This window comes from Trematomus bernacchii, unplaced genomic scaffold (genome assembly GCF_902827165.1).
Source record: "Trematomus bernacchii unplaced genomic scaffold, fTreBer1.1, whole genome shotgun sequence".
In the NCBI taxonomy this organism is placed as follows: Eukaryota; Metazoa; Chordata; class Actinopteri; order Perciformes; family Nototheniidae; genus Trematomus; species Trematomus bernacchii.
The window spans coordinates 243,007-257,921 of NW_022987610.1; the positions used below are offsets into that span (position 1 = coordinate 243,007).

General features: G+C 39.3%; 2 protein-coding genes across 2 annotated transcripts in view; both read left to right on the top strand.

Moving 5' to 3' along the window:
• LOC117483592 (heterogeneous nuclear ribonucleoprotein L-like) overlaps nt 1-3,825 on the top strand; it is a 48,729-nt gene extending 44,904 nt beyond the window's left edge. The window contains exon 14 of the mRNA XM_034131968.1: nt 674-3,825. Within this exon, the coding sequence (XP_033987859.1) occupies nt 674-729 (56 nt within the window). The 3' untranslated portion in view covers nt 730-3,825. The remainder of the gene's footprint in view (nt 1-673) is intronic.
• Nucleotides 3,826-4,959: 1,134 nt separating this feature from the next.
• On the top strand, nt 4,960-14,228 carry cdk1 (cyclin-dependent kinase 1). The gene is made up of 8 exons (XM_034131970.1): nt 4,960-5,053; nt 5,680-5,721; nt 6,121-6,277; nt 8,752-8,875; nt 9,951-10,121; nt 10,244-10,407; nt 11,063-11,204; nt 13,959-14,228. The coding sequence occupies exons 2-8, from the start codon at nt 5,682-5,684 to the stop codon at nt 14,073-14,075; spliced, it is 915 nt and encodes a 304-aa protein (XP_033987861.1). The 5' UTR covers nt 4,960-5,053; nt 5,680-5,681; the 3' UTR covers nt 14,076-14,228.
• The last annotated feature ends 687 nt before the right edge of the window (nt 14,229-14,915 follow it).

Here is a 14,915-nt window from a genome sequence, read left to right on the forward strand (position 1 = left end):
AATGTTTTTAGATTTGATATCTTTAAAATATACAAGGTTTATACATTATGATATTCATATTGACATAAACACATACTATTTTATTCCTTAAATGTGGCTATTAAAGATGTGAGACCAAAAGATGTACTAAAGAGACATTGCACAGATGAAAATAAATGTCTGCTGTGTTTGCTGGATAGCCCAGTGGTTAGAGATCCTGGTGATCCTATCCTCCCTCTATCCCAATCAGAAATCCTTTATTAGTCCCACAGCAGGGACATTTACATTGTTCCAGCAACAGTGGCATAGCAGGTCAAAAAGGCATGCAATAATACAGAATAAGCTAACATATTAAAGAAAAGCACACATTAGTTACCTCCCTCTTTCAACGCTGTGTCTCTGATAAAGGCACTCTCTGGCCCAAAACATATCTTTACAAAAAAAGAAAATATATGACTTATGTGTAATTATATGACATAATACACAAATCCCCCTCAAAGAGTCAGCTTCACTGACTAACTAAAGTAACTGCTAACTAAATACCAATGAAAAACAACGACACAAAGCATTACAATGAAGACACAACACAGAAATATAGAAGAAATAGGGCATGGCTGATTACTCATTTATCTGTGATGTTGCCTGGCCAAGGGTGTCCAATAGTTTGTGTTTGTGTCTGTGTGTGTGGTTTCAGATGGATCCAACCCATACACCCTGAAACTGTGCTTCTCCACTTCATCTCATCTATAAAATAAGAAGAGGCTGCTGATGCTGGCTGACCTCTGACCTCAGAGAGGGGGGTGGAGCCTGAGACACACCCAGAGGTGGAGGATCAAACGAAACACAGACTGAGAGAGGTGTGGCCTTTAGGAGATAAGATGAGTGGTGGACACTGTCACACCAAACACACACACTCATCCCCCGACCAATCAGAGCATAGCATGCTACTCTAGAGAGTGGTGCAGTGTTTCTGTAGGCCAACCCAGAAGTTAGCCTCGCAAGGGCTCCCTCAACAAAAAGACAATGGGATATCTCCATATAATTGCAGAAAATAATCTCTGTGTCAAACAAACAGTCATGATACTTAGATGTTCTGTTCAGCAGGATCATCTCCACATATTAACACCACTTTATGATATTTGTTGTGTAAATGAAATGTTATTGACAGAAGTAAAACGTTTTTGGCTATAAAGGAACTACATCACAGTCACATGAATGCCCGTCACCACCGCTAAGATAAAGGCAGACTCCGCATGATAATGTTTAGGTTTATTTAGTCTCTTGTTAGCTACCGCTGTTTTTAAGACATTCACAAGTATCGTAATTACAGACTTCATTTATATCTTTGAATAAAACAAGAACATCTCTAAAGCTTGTGTAACCACAGACATGATTTCAGGCTTCTAAATAAAAACATGTCCTATGAACCTTTGACTTCGAGAAGAGGGAACTGGAATTGGAAAATGCTAAGTCATGTTTTAGGACTCATTCCTGCACCACTCTATAACGTCTAACTCACTCACTCTAGGAAGTTTTTTGTCCAAACCTAAGTCCAGTTAATTTAGTAAAGGTGGTGACTGAAACAATATTGTAATATTTAAAAACAGATAAATATGGTGTGTTGTTTTAAATTGTAAATAAAGTAAATGTGGCTTTGATTTGAACAAAAGTTCTCATGTTGGCTTAGTGCCATTTAAGGACAGAGGTGTCAGTCCGCTGTCTGTTAGAGCCCGGAGTGGTGAGTACTGTTAACGAATGACCTCTAATGTACGTAGGAGACTTGTTGTGGTGTTTTTATTTATAGCTCCACAGTCCCACCATCGCCAGATAAGTATAAGAAAACATTAGAAGTATCAAATTCAAATGAGCAGATGAGATTTACTGAGCAGAGTTCATTCTTGTTACCGGGTAAAGGATCTTCCCTTCAGTGCCACCTCAGGCCAGAATATCATGGAGGAATCCTTTTCATTTCATTTCAAACCTTTATTTCACCAGGTGGTCCCATTGGGATCATCCATCTCTTTTTCAAGGGAGACCTTGTAGTTTTAAAGCTTCTATGAACTTTTCTCTAGCACCCTCCTTTAGACAGATGTTACTGGTGAAGCTCTACAGTAGGAATAGCAAAGTTATTCATGTATTTATGTCTTTAAAACTTTGGGGTGTAATGAAAGCAGGATTTCAGACTTTGATGCTTCTACTTTGAAAGCATTACGTGTTATAAATGGAATGATTTCAAGCCACAGTTATTGCACACACGGCAGAGCTAGTGAGAAATGATGAGCTGCAAAGGTAGTCCACAAGTAAAATACTTTATCTCAGTTAAGATATTGCTGTTTTAAGTCTGGTATTGTCACATTAAAGATCCTGGTAATGTAATGATTACCGGTCATTACTGTTAAGAATCTGTTGATGGACATGTGTTTAGTATAAAGCCTGAACACATCAGAATCTGAGCATGAGCTCAGTTGGATTTCCTATCCCAGTATTGATCAAATGATTATGTGTTGAGCCTTAAACCAGCTCGAGCATGGACATGAGAGCACAGTTGTTGCTAGATGCTTTGGAGATGCTTTGGCTAGCAACATAGGACCTGACGCATCCATTCAGTCTGATTGTTGCCGAAAGGTCCCGCCTTTTATCATTATTTCCTTAATGTGTATTTTCTCTTGCAACATAGTGAAAGATCATGCCGTCAGAGGAAACTCATGGAATACATTTGTTAAGATGATGAGAAAGGCAGGATTGTTGAATTTGTAAGGACTTATTTGGTTGAATTTGACACACCCACTATTGCAGCATGAAGTCACCTCTGAACACACCGCTCTCTAACAAGGGGCAGTTCTCAGGTTCAGGGGCCATTTCCTGCAGGTCTACTGTGCTAAGCACCACAGTGGAGTCAGGCTGCAACCAAACACACCAGGTTTTAAAAAGAGGACATCTATTAAACACATGCACTACTTCTTAAAATGGAGAAAACAACCACTGTAAGGGCAGTTTGTCAAAGAACAAGGAAGTAGCTTTTCCATGTTTGCCATGAAACACACAACTTGCTTAGGAACCGGCTGATCTTTGATATGTGTACATTCAACCTTTTAGTAACTTCAAAGTTTCACCTCTGTGCTTGTGCTCATTTCAGAAACAAATATGTACCTATTTTCACTGCACATGGAAATCTTCTGTAATGACGTCATATTAATGGCTGTTTTGCTTTGTTATTTTAAGCAGCATATTCTTTTTTATCCTGCAATATGTTATTTTTCAAATCTAATGTTGATGCAAGATTTGTTGGTGTATTTTGCATAAAACATGTGAATTAGTAAGCTACCTTAAATCAGAGTGGATGATCGGACACGCATAGCAGAGCAGTTTGTTCCATCCTGTACTGCAGATTTGACTGCTCCAAGCTTTTCTTTAAGAATTGTGAATGAAGCCATGCGTTCTGTATATAATGTGTAAATAAGGAAGGGTTGTGAAAGGTTCTCGTCAGATGAATCCCACTTTGTTTGCAGTTAGAGTAAATTTCATTTTGATGTTGTTTTTACGTCTCTTACAGAACTTGAATCTAACTGTATTTCAAAGGTTTTGTTTGTTCTTTTTTAAGTATTTTTAAGCCTTTAATGTGGTTTGATAAAGCTGATGTGAGGACTAACAGTATGAGACAGATCAGCAGGTTTCTCATGGTTCTGACTCTGTAAAGATGTAATGTTGTTAACTGTCTGTAATCACTAACAGAACACTCAGAACACTTCATCTAAGAATCTCTGTGGTTGTAATTTATATGTACATGTTGAAATGGAATAAATTCAGGTTTGGAGCTGTGAGGTCAGCTTCACACAGCTCATCTCAGAGGCCCCTCACTGGTCTTCATTCACACTCACACATCATGTGTTCACATAAAGGGGGTCTTCATTGTTTAGTTTGTACACATTTAAAGTCATTGAGAATAACCATCTTCTCCAACAGAAAGAAAAACTATAATGTCAAAAGGGTATATAACATACCTTTCAGTTAAAAACAAATGGCTACACATATCAGAAGTGTTCTTTGTAGTCTGGAATGTGCCACTGTTTAAATGACAGATGTTAAGCCAATGTAAAGAAATGATTTAATCTTAACTAACACACTTTAGGAGAATGGCAGTCATTCATCTGTACCACTCATATTGTTTTAATTCATGTATAGACCATACAAACACAACGTGAGCCTGAATGTGGACAGCTAGGCGACACTGGGGACAGCATTTATCCTCTTATACATGTTCATAGTACCACACTGTACAGCTGCTTAAAACAAATGATTAGAAGTATGAGATATTTAACTGTGAATGTAAATAATATATTACAATCATGTTATAAGAAGCAATGACTTATTCCATATTAAAATATGGGTATAGATATACTGTAGGCTACCCCATAATTGTATGCGCAGAGCAGCTGTGTATGTTATGTATCTGTTCACTTTAAACAGCCGTGTAGCTTGTTCCCCAGCTGTGTTAAATGCCATCATATCAACTGCTTTCCATAGTTCCATATTGTAGATTATGTTCCACTGGCCTGGTCCTTACCATGGCATTTCTGTGTCTCTTTCATGAGAACATAACAACCTGAAACCTACAGTCTATGTCTGAAACATGTTGCTGAGCTTCTCTGTCCATAAAAGCACTGGCTCTTACCCTGGTGGTGAGTCAAATCTGAGCACTGTGAAAGCACAAATATATGCTTTCACAACATGTCAGTTAAACCACTAGAGATTATAATATGTGTTTATAATAGAATATATACTTTTTATACACAGCCTGTGGATATCGGATACAGCAGAGATAGGTGCCTGGTTGCCTGCCTGGGAGAGAGAGACAGAAGAACTGCCTTACGTTACGTCACGTCGGCGCGTCGTCTCCCGCTCAGTCCGCGTGACTGAACTCCGTTCCCTGATTGGCGGTTTTCAAATCCATCGAGTGTAGCTCATTGGTCTATTTTGAACCGCTGTTTTCCTGCAAGCAATTCAAAAGAGTCTGTCAGCATTCAGCAGCCGTCTGTGTGCAGAGTACATACCTCATCAAACGACGCACAGTCAGGTAACTATTATTTTTCTTTTATACAGGTTGAAATATGAACTGAGCTATTCGTCAGGTCAGTTGAAAACTCGGATAATTTTCATCTGGTCTGAAAAACGGTCAGCTGCCACCCGAAAACGAATAGAAGGTAACGTTTTAGCATTAGCTAAGCTAACGTTGGTGACCTTACGTTGCTTGCTCAACATAAAGACAATTGGCAGTTTATAGTATCAAATCCATAAAGGTAACCCCTTCACTGTCGTTATTCTAAGAGAAACAAAAGCTTTAGTTAACAGCTAACGACTGGGGCAATGTAAACCGTGTTCTGAGCCATATTCATCTAAAGTAACGTGTAACGTTAACTACACGATTATTCTACCAACGTCCGTTTATTTAGGCTTTTTAGTAACTAATATCTCCAAGTTAAAAAGCGTATGATACATATATTTGTCCATGGCTGAACTAACAGTTAGTTACACGGTGTCTTAGCCTTCACATTCTAGTTCGGTTTTTTAGGCCACATTGTAGAGAAGAGTCACTTTGACTTTAATATGGTAGTTCACTTATGTGATTAAAAAATGAGCTTAGAATAACTGATGATATCTGGTGCAATGGCACTTTTGACATGACAGCGGTTTTTTTTTCAGGCATGATGGAAGACTACTTGAAGATAGAGAAAATCGGAGAAGGTTTGTCTATATTTGTATTCCCTTCAACTATGTTGCTTCTGCTGCCTGTCTGGGGAAGTACATGTACATTATCACTTAGCTCCCTTCCATTGCATTTAGCTGACTCTTTTATCCAAAGCTACTTACAATAAGTGCATTCGACCAGGAAGATACAAACTTGAAGAAAACAGAATCATATAAGTACATCAGGTTTCATAGAGCCAAACCATTTCAAGTGCTACTCAACTGGCTTTAGATAAGCCAGTCCTTTATTAGTATATAAGTGCTTTGTTAGTATATAAGTGCTTTGTTCCCATTGTAGATCCTATAATCAACAAGTTCAAGACTAAAGTATCTTTTTCCTAATGTCTCTGGCTGTGCTTGAGAGGATAACATAACTGTGAATGTGTTGTTGTGCAGGTACCTATGGGGTGGTGTATAAAGGCAGACACAAGGCCACCGGGCAGGTGGTGGCGATGAAGAAGATCCGCCTGGAGAGTGAGGAGGAGGGGGTTCCCAGCACTGCTGTCAGAGAGGTTTCTCTGCTGCAGGAGCTCAAGCATCCCAACGTAGTGCGGTAAGATGGGTCACACAACAACAGAGGTAGAAGAAGTACTCTTTATTCAACCAGGTGAAAACATTGAGACAAAATCTCATTTACAATGCTGACCTGTCCAAGAAGGCAGCAACGTTACACGTTCTTACACATAACAGAGACATATCAAATACAGAAAACTGTATCTGGTACTTAAGTAAAAGTACCAGAGTGTAGGAATACTCTGTTACAAGTCAATTCAAAATGTTACTCAAGTAAAAGTACTAAAGTATTCTCATCAAAATATAGTTAAAGTAGCGACAGTAAAAGTAGTCATTGTGCAGATTGGTCCATTTCAGAATAATATATATGATATGTTTTATAATGATTGATCATTAAAGTGTTCTCAAAGCTGGTAAAGGTGCAGCTAGTTTGAATGACTTTGTATACTGCAGGGTAGCTTGTGGATTTACTCCAGGTGGAACTAAAGTCTGATTTAACACTTGATTATATTTCACATCATTCATCCAGATCTGTAAAGTATTAAATACATGTAGTGGAATAAAAATACACAATTTACCTCTGAATTGTATTGGAGTAGAAATACAGACTAGCATAAAATGGAAATACTCAAGTAAAGTATTAAGTCCCTCAAAGTTGTTCTTATGTACAGTACTTGAGTAAATCTACTTAGTTACTTTACACCACTGCTCTTGCATTCTGACACTTGCAATGAACAGCTACATTTATTGTGAATCGTCTGATAAAAAGTTTTTGTTGAAATTCTGTCAGCAAGTTGTTTACTCCAATCTTATTTCAAGTAGATTTGATGTGTTTCAAAGATGAAATATAATGAATAGATGTTTTTCAGCTCCTTGCTTTCAGTAGAAATGTCTACCATTGCATTCAATAGAGAACCGCAGTGACGCATCCTAAAACCCGGAAGTAAACTCCTTCCGGTTCCTTCGTCAAAAACCAATGCAATTTCTCCATAGGATTTTGGAAAATAGCTCAAAATAAGGTCTGTGGTTGAGACACATTGAAGAGACGGATCACGTTTTGTTCAGCCGGGTAATATCCACATGTCTACCCTACTTTTATAATTTTCTAATCATAAATCTAGTCGCCAGAACCAAAATGCTAACGTTATGCTATAAAGGAACTACAGCAGGGTCGCTGCTTCGCCAACTTAAGATCCATATTCAAACATACAGATTCTAAATGGTACAAGTTGAAGCGTTTGTTTGAACAGTTTGCAGGAGGCAGGTACTTGCTTTCAAGCAGAACAGGGCAAACAAACTAAGCGGGAGTGTTTTACGTGTTCGGTGTAATGACGTAAAACGGCCTGGACAACTTCTGTAGTCCTATTCAGCCACTTGTTAACAACCATCGCTTTTCAGACTCGTAAACTCTTCAAAAATCATCAGCGGGGTCACTGCTGATGTATTTAATGTCGTAGAACAAAACGTGATCCGTCTCTTCAATTTGTGTCAAACACAGACCTTATTTCGAGCTATTTTCCAAAATCCTATGGAGAAATTGCATTGCTTTTTGTCGAAGGAACCGGACGTGGTAAAAATGCTAACTTACTTCCGGGTTTTAGGACGCGTCACTGCGGTTCTCTATATGCAAGCAAGTGGGGATCATGCGAGTCCCAGCCTGTGAGAAAATGCGCACACATGTATACATTAGGACACCGGTTCCCAACCTGTTGGCTGCGGCCCCCTAGTGGTCCGCGAAGGCATTGCAAGTGGGCCGCCACATTATTGCTATTTTTTATTTTGTACAGGCTAAAGACACAAACATGGACATAACAATAACATATAGGAGATGGCATTCCCATCTCAGACAAAAACAGGAGATATAAAGATACAGTCAGTAGGATCACTTCAACATTTCACAAACAAAAATAGGTTGACAACCAAATACCACCAAAAACACAACATGGCAAGCATATCTATTGTTCCTTTAATCCCACTCTTCGTTAGAGCTCATTATTTCCCATGTCTTGGTGTGATGAGCCACCCTTTGATTTTTTGTGGCAATACTTTTTTTCAAAATAAATTGTATTTTTAATCTCTTCAAACACCTTGAATTAAGATTACTCCTTGATTGACTTTTAAAAATAAATATGTATTTTAGCCAGAATAATAGTTATATTTATTAACTGTGTGCGGTCTTCATCTAAAAGCCCAAATAAATTATTAATGGGTGTAAATGTAAATTCAATATTTGCCACCAAATAATTTGCAAAACATGATTTGTGTGGAAACATTTTCATTTTTAAGATTTTTATTTTAACCTCTTTTCCTTTCTCTTTCTTGATCCTCCTTAGCGACGGTCATTACAGTCCTTGACAGCGGTCTGTTCTAGTGGATTAACAACGTGTCACATGTTCTGAATTGACCAATCAGAACTTTATTTAGCCTCCGTATTGTTTATGGTTGAGTGTGATTCTTAAGTGGGCCCTGAGTTGAAAAAGGTTGGGAATAAACCAGTCATTGTATTTATCCCAGACTCCTGGATGTTCTGATGCAGGAGTCTCGTCTCTACCTCATCTTTGAGTTCCTGTCCATGGACCTGAAGAAATACCTGGACTCTATCCCCTCAGGCCAGTACATGGAGCCTATGCTGGTCAAGGTACCTGTGTTTGTGATCAAACTCTATCAGCAGTTCTTCTTTGTCTTTCAGCTGTATTATTGCAGCTCTATGTCTTTCTTTTGAATTAGATTAAGAAATGAAAGAAACCCAACAAGAAACATTGTGAGCTAAAATGCTTAAAGTGTAACACCATCTCCCAGAGAAATATTTTTTGAAATGCTTCAATGTTTCTCTATACTTTAAATGCTATATATGATATACATGTGCAGCTTTTAAAAACATCCATGGTATAATGATTTCAGCTACTACATGCTATTTCTGTACTGCTATCAAATCTTTGCTGCCACAGAATCTCACCTGCAAATTAATTTAGAATGCAGACTGAGCCGATACCAAAGTAGACATGTTACTGATAACAGGTTCCTATGGTAATGTATGCATCTTTCATCACAATAAAACAAGTAATTAGCCAAACAAACTAAATGATTATGTTTAAAAACCTGTTCATTTGAGTGATTAAGTATATTTGTACACCAACCTGGAAGTCCCATTGCCAGGGACAAGAAGCAATGGGATTTTTCCATGTGATGTGTATGATTTAAAGAAAGTAATCTGTGGCAAACAAATGTTAATAATACTTACACCACTTTATGATTTTTGAAAAGTAACAGCTATTACAAGAAGCTAACATGCTTTAAATGACCTACAGCACAATCACATGAATGCTCATACTAAGCTAAAGGCGTCTCATTTAGAAACGTGTTAGCAACCACTATTTTTTCTGACATGTAGAAGCTTCAAACATTCACCATTGGCGAATTAACTCGCATGTTTAAGGTGATAAAACAAAAGTGAAAATATCTTCAGCTTGTGTTAACTACAGACCTTATTTTGGGAATCTTAACCACAAACGCGTTCAAAAATACGTTGACTTCTAGATGAGAAAACCTGGAAGTTGTAAAATGCTAACTCGCGTCCGGGTTTAGGACTAATTCCTGCACCACTCTATTAGCAGATATGCTGCAGCTATCATGGTATTTTTCTGCTCATTCACTCTCACACCGGTAACCTGTGTCCCTCTCCATGTCCTCCTCCACCCTTCTCCACCCTATAGAGCTACCTTTACCAGATCTTGGAGGGCATTTACTTCTGTCACTGTCGCCGTGTCCTCCACCGAGACCTTAAACCCCAGAACCTTCTGATAGACAACAAGGGTGTTATCAAGCTGGCCGACTTTGGCCTGGCTCGGGCATTTGGTGTTCCTGTCAGGGTCTACACCCATGAGGTGAGAATCCATTCACACAGCACAGGATTCATGGAGTGAAACTGCAATGTTGAAGTGACAAACAACAAGCATCCTGCCTCACAATGAGCACTGTGCCGAGTGAACTCTTGTTTGTGTTCCAGGTGGTAACTCTTTGGTACCGGGCTCCCGAGGTTCTCCTGGGTTCCCCCCGATATTCAACCCCTGTGGATGTTTGGAGCACTGGGACCATCTTTGCTGAGCTGGCCACTAAGAAGCCTCTGTTCCATGGAGACTCTGAGATAGACCAGCTCTTTAGGATCTTCAGGTAGAGCATCAAACATCTGCTTCATGCATGTCCCTATGTCAGTATCTCACTTCCGAACATGAAGCAAAATGTGAAAAATCTGCTAGTACATGAGAATAGTAAGTATCTGCTATTGAAATCTAGTACTTACAGTAGTGATGGGCTCTGACGTCATCTAATCTACATGTACGCATAAATAATCCACACACCCACAGATATCTCACAGTTCCTTCTTTACTGAGACTGCATGGATGGCTGTGCTGATTCCAGGATGTACACGCATCTGCTGTGCAGTAAATGTAGGCAGTGTGGCAAATGACACCATGTTTTATCACTGACTCTGAACACACAAATGCAAAATTGAGTATATTTCTTCAATACATAAAAATGCCCCCTATTACACAAATAAAATGAGTGGGCTTAGCATTAACTTGCCAATTTCAGCAACAGCTGGCTGCGATAGTAAGCCTTTATTATGTAGACTGATCCTGGCATTTCCCTCCCTGAAAGTTCTGAACTCTCCAGAGCCTTGTCCCCGGGACAAAAACTGCTTAACACCTGAGGCTTTCATTCGTAGACTGAAGAATGGTTCCTCCAAGCTCTCGCTCCTGAGGGTCCCGGTGCCCTGAGGCCCACCATGTACCCCCTCTGAATCCTCTCTTTCTGTTCTCTCCAGGACCTTGGGAACCCCCAACAACGACGTGTGGCCAGATGTAGAGAGCCTACCTGACTACAAAAACACCTTCCCTAAATGGAAGTCTGGCAACCTGTCGTCAATGGTGAAGAACCTGGATAAGAATGGCCTGGACCTCCTGGCGGTAAGGACATGAGTTAACAATATATAAAAACATAACATCTGAGGACAACTACTGAATATAAGTTAGGAACTATTTAGAAATTAAAACAACTTAAACCAGCCCCTCTCTGGCAAAACTAACACTGTTCATAAATCCTGGATGCATTATAAGAAGTGAAAACATTTCCTACCCGCCCCACAAACTTTACATATTTAACATTGCTAATGGGAAAAATGTATTTGATTTCTGTAAACACAGAGATGTTGATACATGTTGTTGCACCAAGGCCAATGGTGCATTCAGGTGCTCCTCGGGGGGCTCCATTTTTGAAAGGTACTTCTGTGTTGCGATGGCGTCTAAATGTGTTTTGGGGGAACTGTCCGGGCTGCAAAGTAACCAGTACGGTAAGAGCCTTTCAGTTCCCTCCAACAATTTGTATTGAAATAAATCAACATGGAACCATCACTAACTTTGTTTCCCCCGGCCCCTTATCGGAGAACACCCAGCTAGTAACCTAGCAACCAAGCTAGCGGCAGTTAGAAACTCAGGTATCTTCAAATCTATTCACAAACAAATATGGGGAAATGTAAGTTCAACCATATTTTGTTGGAAAACATCGAATTTAGTGCTTGGTTGAAACCAGTGGAGGGGAACGTGTTTGAAGCCCGCTGCACCTTTTGCAAAAAAAAATAGCGTTTGTTTTGCTAATGCAGCGTTAGCTAGTGCAGCAGCGGCGGAAGTGACGTAATCTGCCACCCAGGACAAGAGACGAGCATATTAAATGTTCTATTGTGTATTTGTGTTTCCAGGTATAACATTTAAAGTGGACCTATCATGCTATATTTGAATAATATAGTATAGGACCATACCTATATAAGGCATATTTATACTTTTTTTTTTTGCAAAATACCAAACAGATCATGCATTTTAGCCATGCCTCATTTTGCTCAATTTGACATTTTTTAGCTCTGTTTTTGCAAGGGTTGATTCAGTGAGAACAGCACCATCTACTGGCCTGGCATATGTACTACAGCGTCTCCAGCGCTTTCGAACGGGAATGGCCGTGGCTGTCTCCTCCTGATTGGTGGAGTTGGCCCAATAGCCATAGCGCCACCGTCCTGACGTCAGGACAGTGTTCAAATCTGGATCAGATCCGTTGCAGCCCCTTTTTTAGAGATTTGGGTATGGAGGAAAATAGAGAGGGTTGTGTTTTCTGACACTTGGTGAGTTCCCTGGAACACCGGGGACACATATTCATGTATAAAAGACGTACAAAAGTGCATTTTGCATGATAGGTCCCCTTTAAATTAATTTGTGGATTAATTTCATTATGGTATTTGAGTTTGTTTCAGATTAACTTTTGTATTTGATGTTGCAATTCAATTTCTCCAAGAGAGACAAAAATCCCTAAAAGATCTGGTGGATATCTGACCAGTATTTATATATATATATATATCCTAAATGTTCTTTGGGTTTTATCCGCAAATGCAACACAAATAAGAACTGCAAGTTATTATTTAATAATCAAACCATTATTATTGAAATGTAAGTATATTTCACACATTTTAATGTTATATAGAGTATGATCTCATTATTCGTTAATGAACCTCATATTTGTGACAAGACGTGCGTGAGCGGAACTCCTCTATTTAGGGTAAACGTTAAACTTTTAATACAAAAGTTGCCGACTTCTCATCCACGATTACATCACTTCCGCCGCCTAAAACCCAGGCGGTATACGATCTAGCACTACACACACACACTTTTTGGCTAACACAGTTCTGTGTACTGTTATGCTGTTATGTTCAGTCATCGTTCTTATGTTGAACATGAATACATTTACTTTGTAAGTAATTATGGGACGTATTTCTTCTTTCATAGCAATTTTCCTTCATACTTTCTTGCCGTGAAATAAGTCTTACATTTTATACAAAGTGGTCTTAAAAAGTCTTAAATTTGAGTTGGTGAAACCTGCAGGAACCCTGTTACATTAATAGATGTTTTTGTTTGTGGGGCTCCACACCGTACATCAGGGCTATTCAATTAGTTTGGAATGGGGGCCGGTTGATGAAAATGATCCAAAGCAAGGGGCTTGAAATATGAGCAATTGTATTAAGAGCTTCAGATACAGTAAATACTACAACAGCATAGTGGAGTGCATATATTGTCTTTAATTCAATCAAACAACATAGCCCCAAGGCCTTTATAGATCTAAATGGCAAGTTCAGAACTCAGTAGGCCTACATGTGAAGCTCATTTAACCATCAACATCATTAATTTGATTTAATTTAGGTGAAATGATCTAATCATTCACGCAGAGATGCAATAAATGACAGGAGTTGTCACTACAGTAGCTAGTAGGTGGGTTCGACACCTGAGCCCGCAGAAGTTTTCAGGCAATGTCTTACCCTCTATCTCTCAATTTAACACCCTCTCTAGAATAAAGGCACTCTGGCCCAAAAAAAATCTTAAAGAAGAAAAAAAAGTATATTACTTTTTATCATTATACTCAAAGGGCCAGTAAATATCACCCCGTGGGCCGCCAATTGAATAGCCTTGCCGTACATGCTAGCAAAAGACAATACGTACCAGTCAGCTTCACAAGTATAACCTCCTGTGGGACAGCTGACATAAACAATGGCCCACGAATGATGCTTGAGATTGGATCAGGACAAACCTTGTTTAAACTAAAATGTGTTTGGAAAACTTCCCGCAGAGTTCTAAAAGCTCATGGTGCTGCACCTCTAACCTCCTGCTCTTGTCTCTTTACTGCAGAAAATGTTGACTTACAACCCTCCCAAGAGGATCTCAGCCCGTGAGGCCATGACTCACCCATACTTTGATGACTTGGACAAATCCACCCTGCCGGCTGCCAGCATCAACAAAATATAAAACGGACAACAACATGTAAACCCATTCATACCCATTGTGAATTCCCATTCTGTAAATACTTATGTGTTGAACTTGTAGACCTTTTTAGTCACGTTTTGTCTTTCAACAATGTCTTTTCAATAAAACTGCACTTTCTGTGACTCCAAAACTTGACCCTTAATGTTTGTCATTTTCTCATAACCTGATGGTTTTAAAATGACACATTTGCGAATGCTACGATAAGGATCCTAGGAAAACCTGAGGCCTGGGTTGCAGTCGAATAGTCCATTTAGCTTAGGAACCTTCCTAACGGAGTGAAATGACCCGGAAGTACCTCAGTGGCAGCCATTGAGTTGTATATTTTTTTGTTTTTGTTTCATGGTTTTGCCACAAGTTCACAAGACGGTTTTTGGACAATGTGGGGGATAACTGCTGTTCGAATTCTCTAGATCAGGGGTTTTCAAAGTGTGGGAAGGTGAGCCTCCCCTCAGAGAACATAAGAACAGCCACGCCCCCCCTCCCAATTATTATTGCTATTATTATTATTGTTGTTGTTGCTATAATGCAGGGGTATTATTATCCAGTGGAATGCCCTTACCTACTGGCCTAGTTAAATAAAAGTGGTTACTTTTTTTTGGCTGGTCAGCAGGGACGCGGGAAGGGGGGGTGCTGAGGGGGCTGCAGCACCCCCATCTGGTTGTAAAACTCCCCTCACTCCGACAGAAACAGGAAATGCTGTAACTTTTCGTAACAGCATCTCTTGGATTAAAAAATAATACTCAAATCTTTAATGGCATTTCTTTTTTGTATAAGTTTTATTAGTGCGAATGTAAACAGCATTCCACTAGTTCTTCTTTTCTT

Excerpts from the sequence above, each read along its gene's own strand:
- cdk1 (XM_034131970.1), top strand. The coding sequence starts at position 5,682 with ATGATGGAAGACTACTTGAAGATAGAGAAAATCGGAGAAG. Across the intron at positions 6,278-8,751 it reads AAGCATCCCAACGTAGTGCG|ACTCCTGGATGTTCTGATGC; the intron begins GTAAGATGGGTC and ends TATTTATCCCAG. Across the intron at positions 8,876-9,950 it reads TGGAGCCTATGCTGGTCAAG|AGCTACCTTTACCAGATCTT; the intron begins GTACCTGTGTTT and ends TCCACCCTATAG.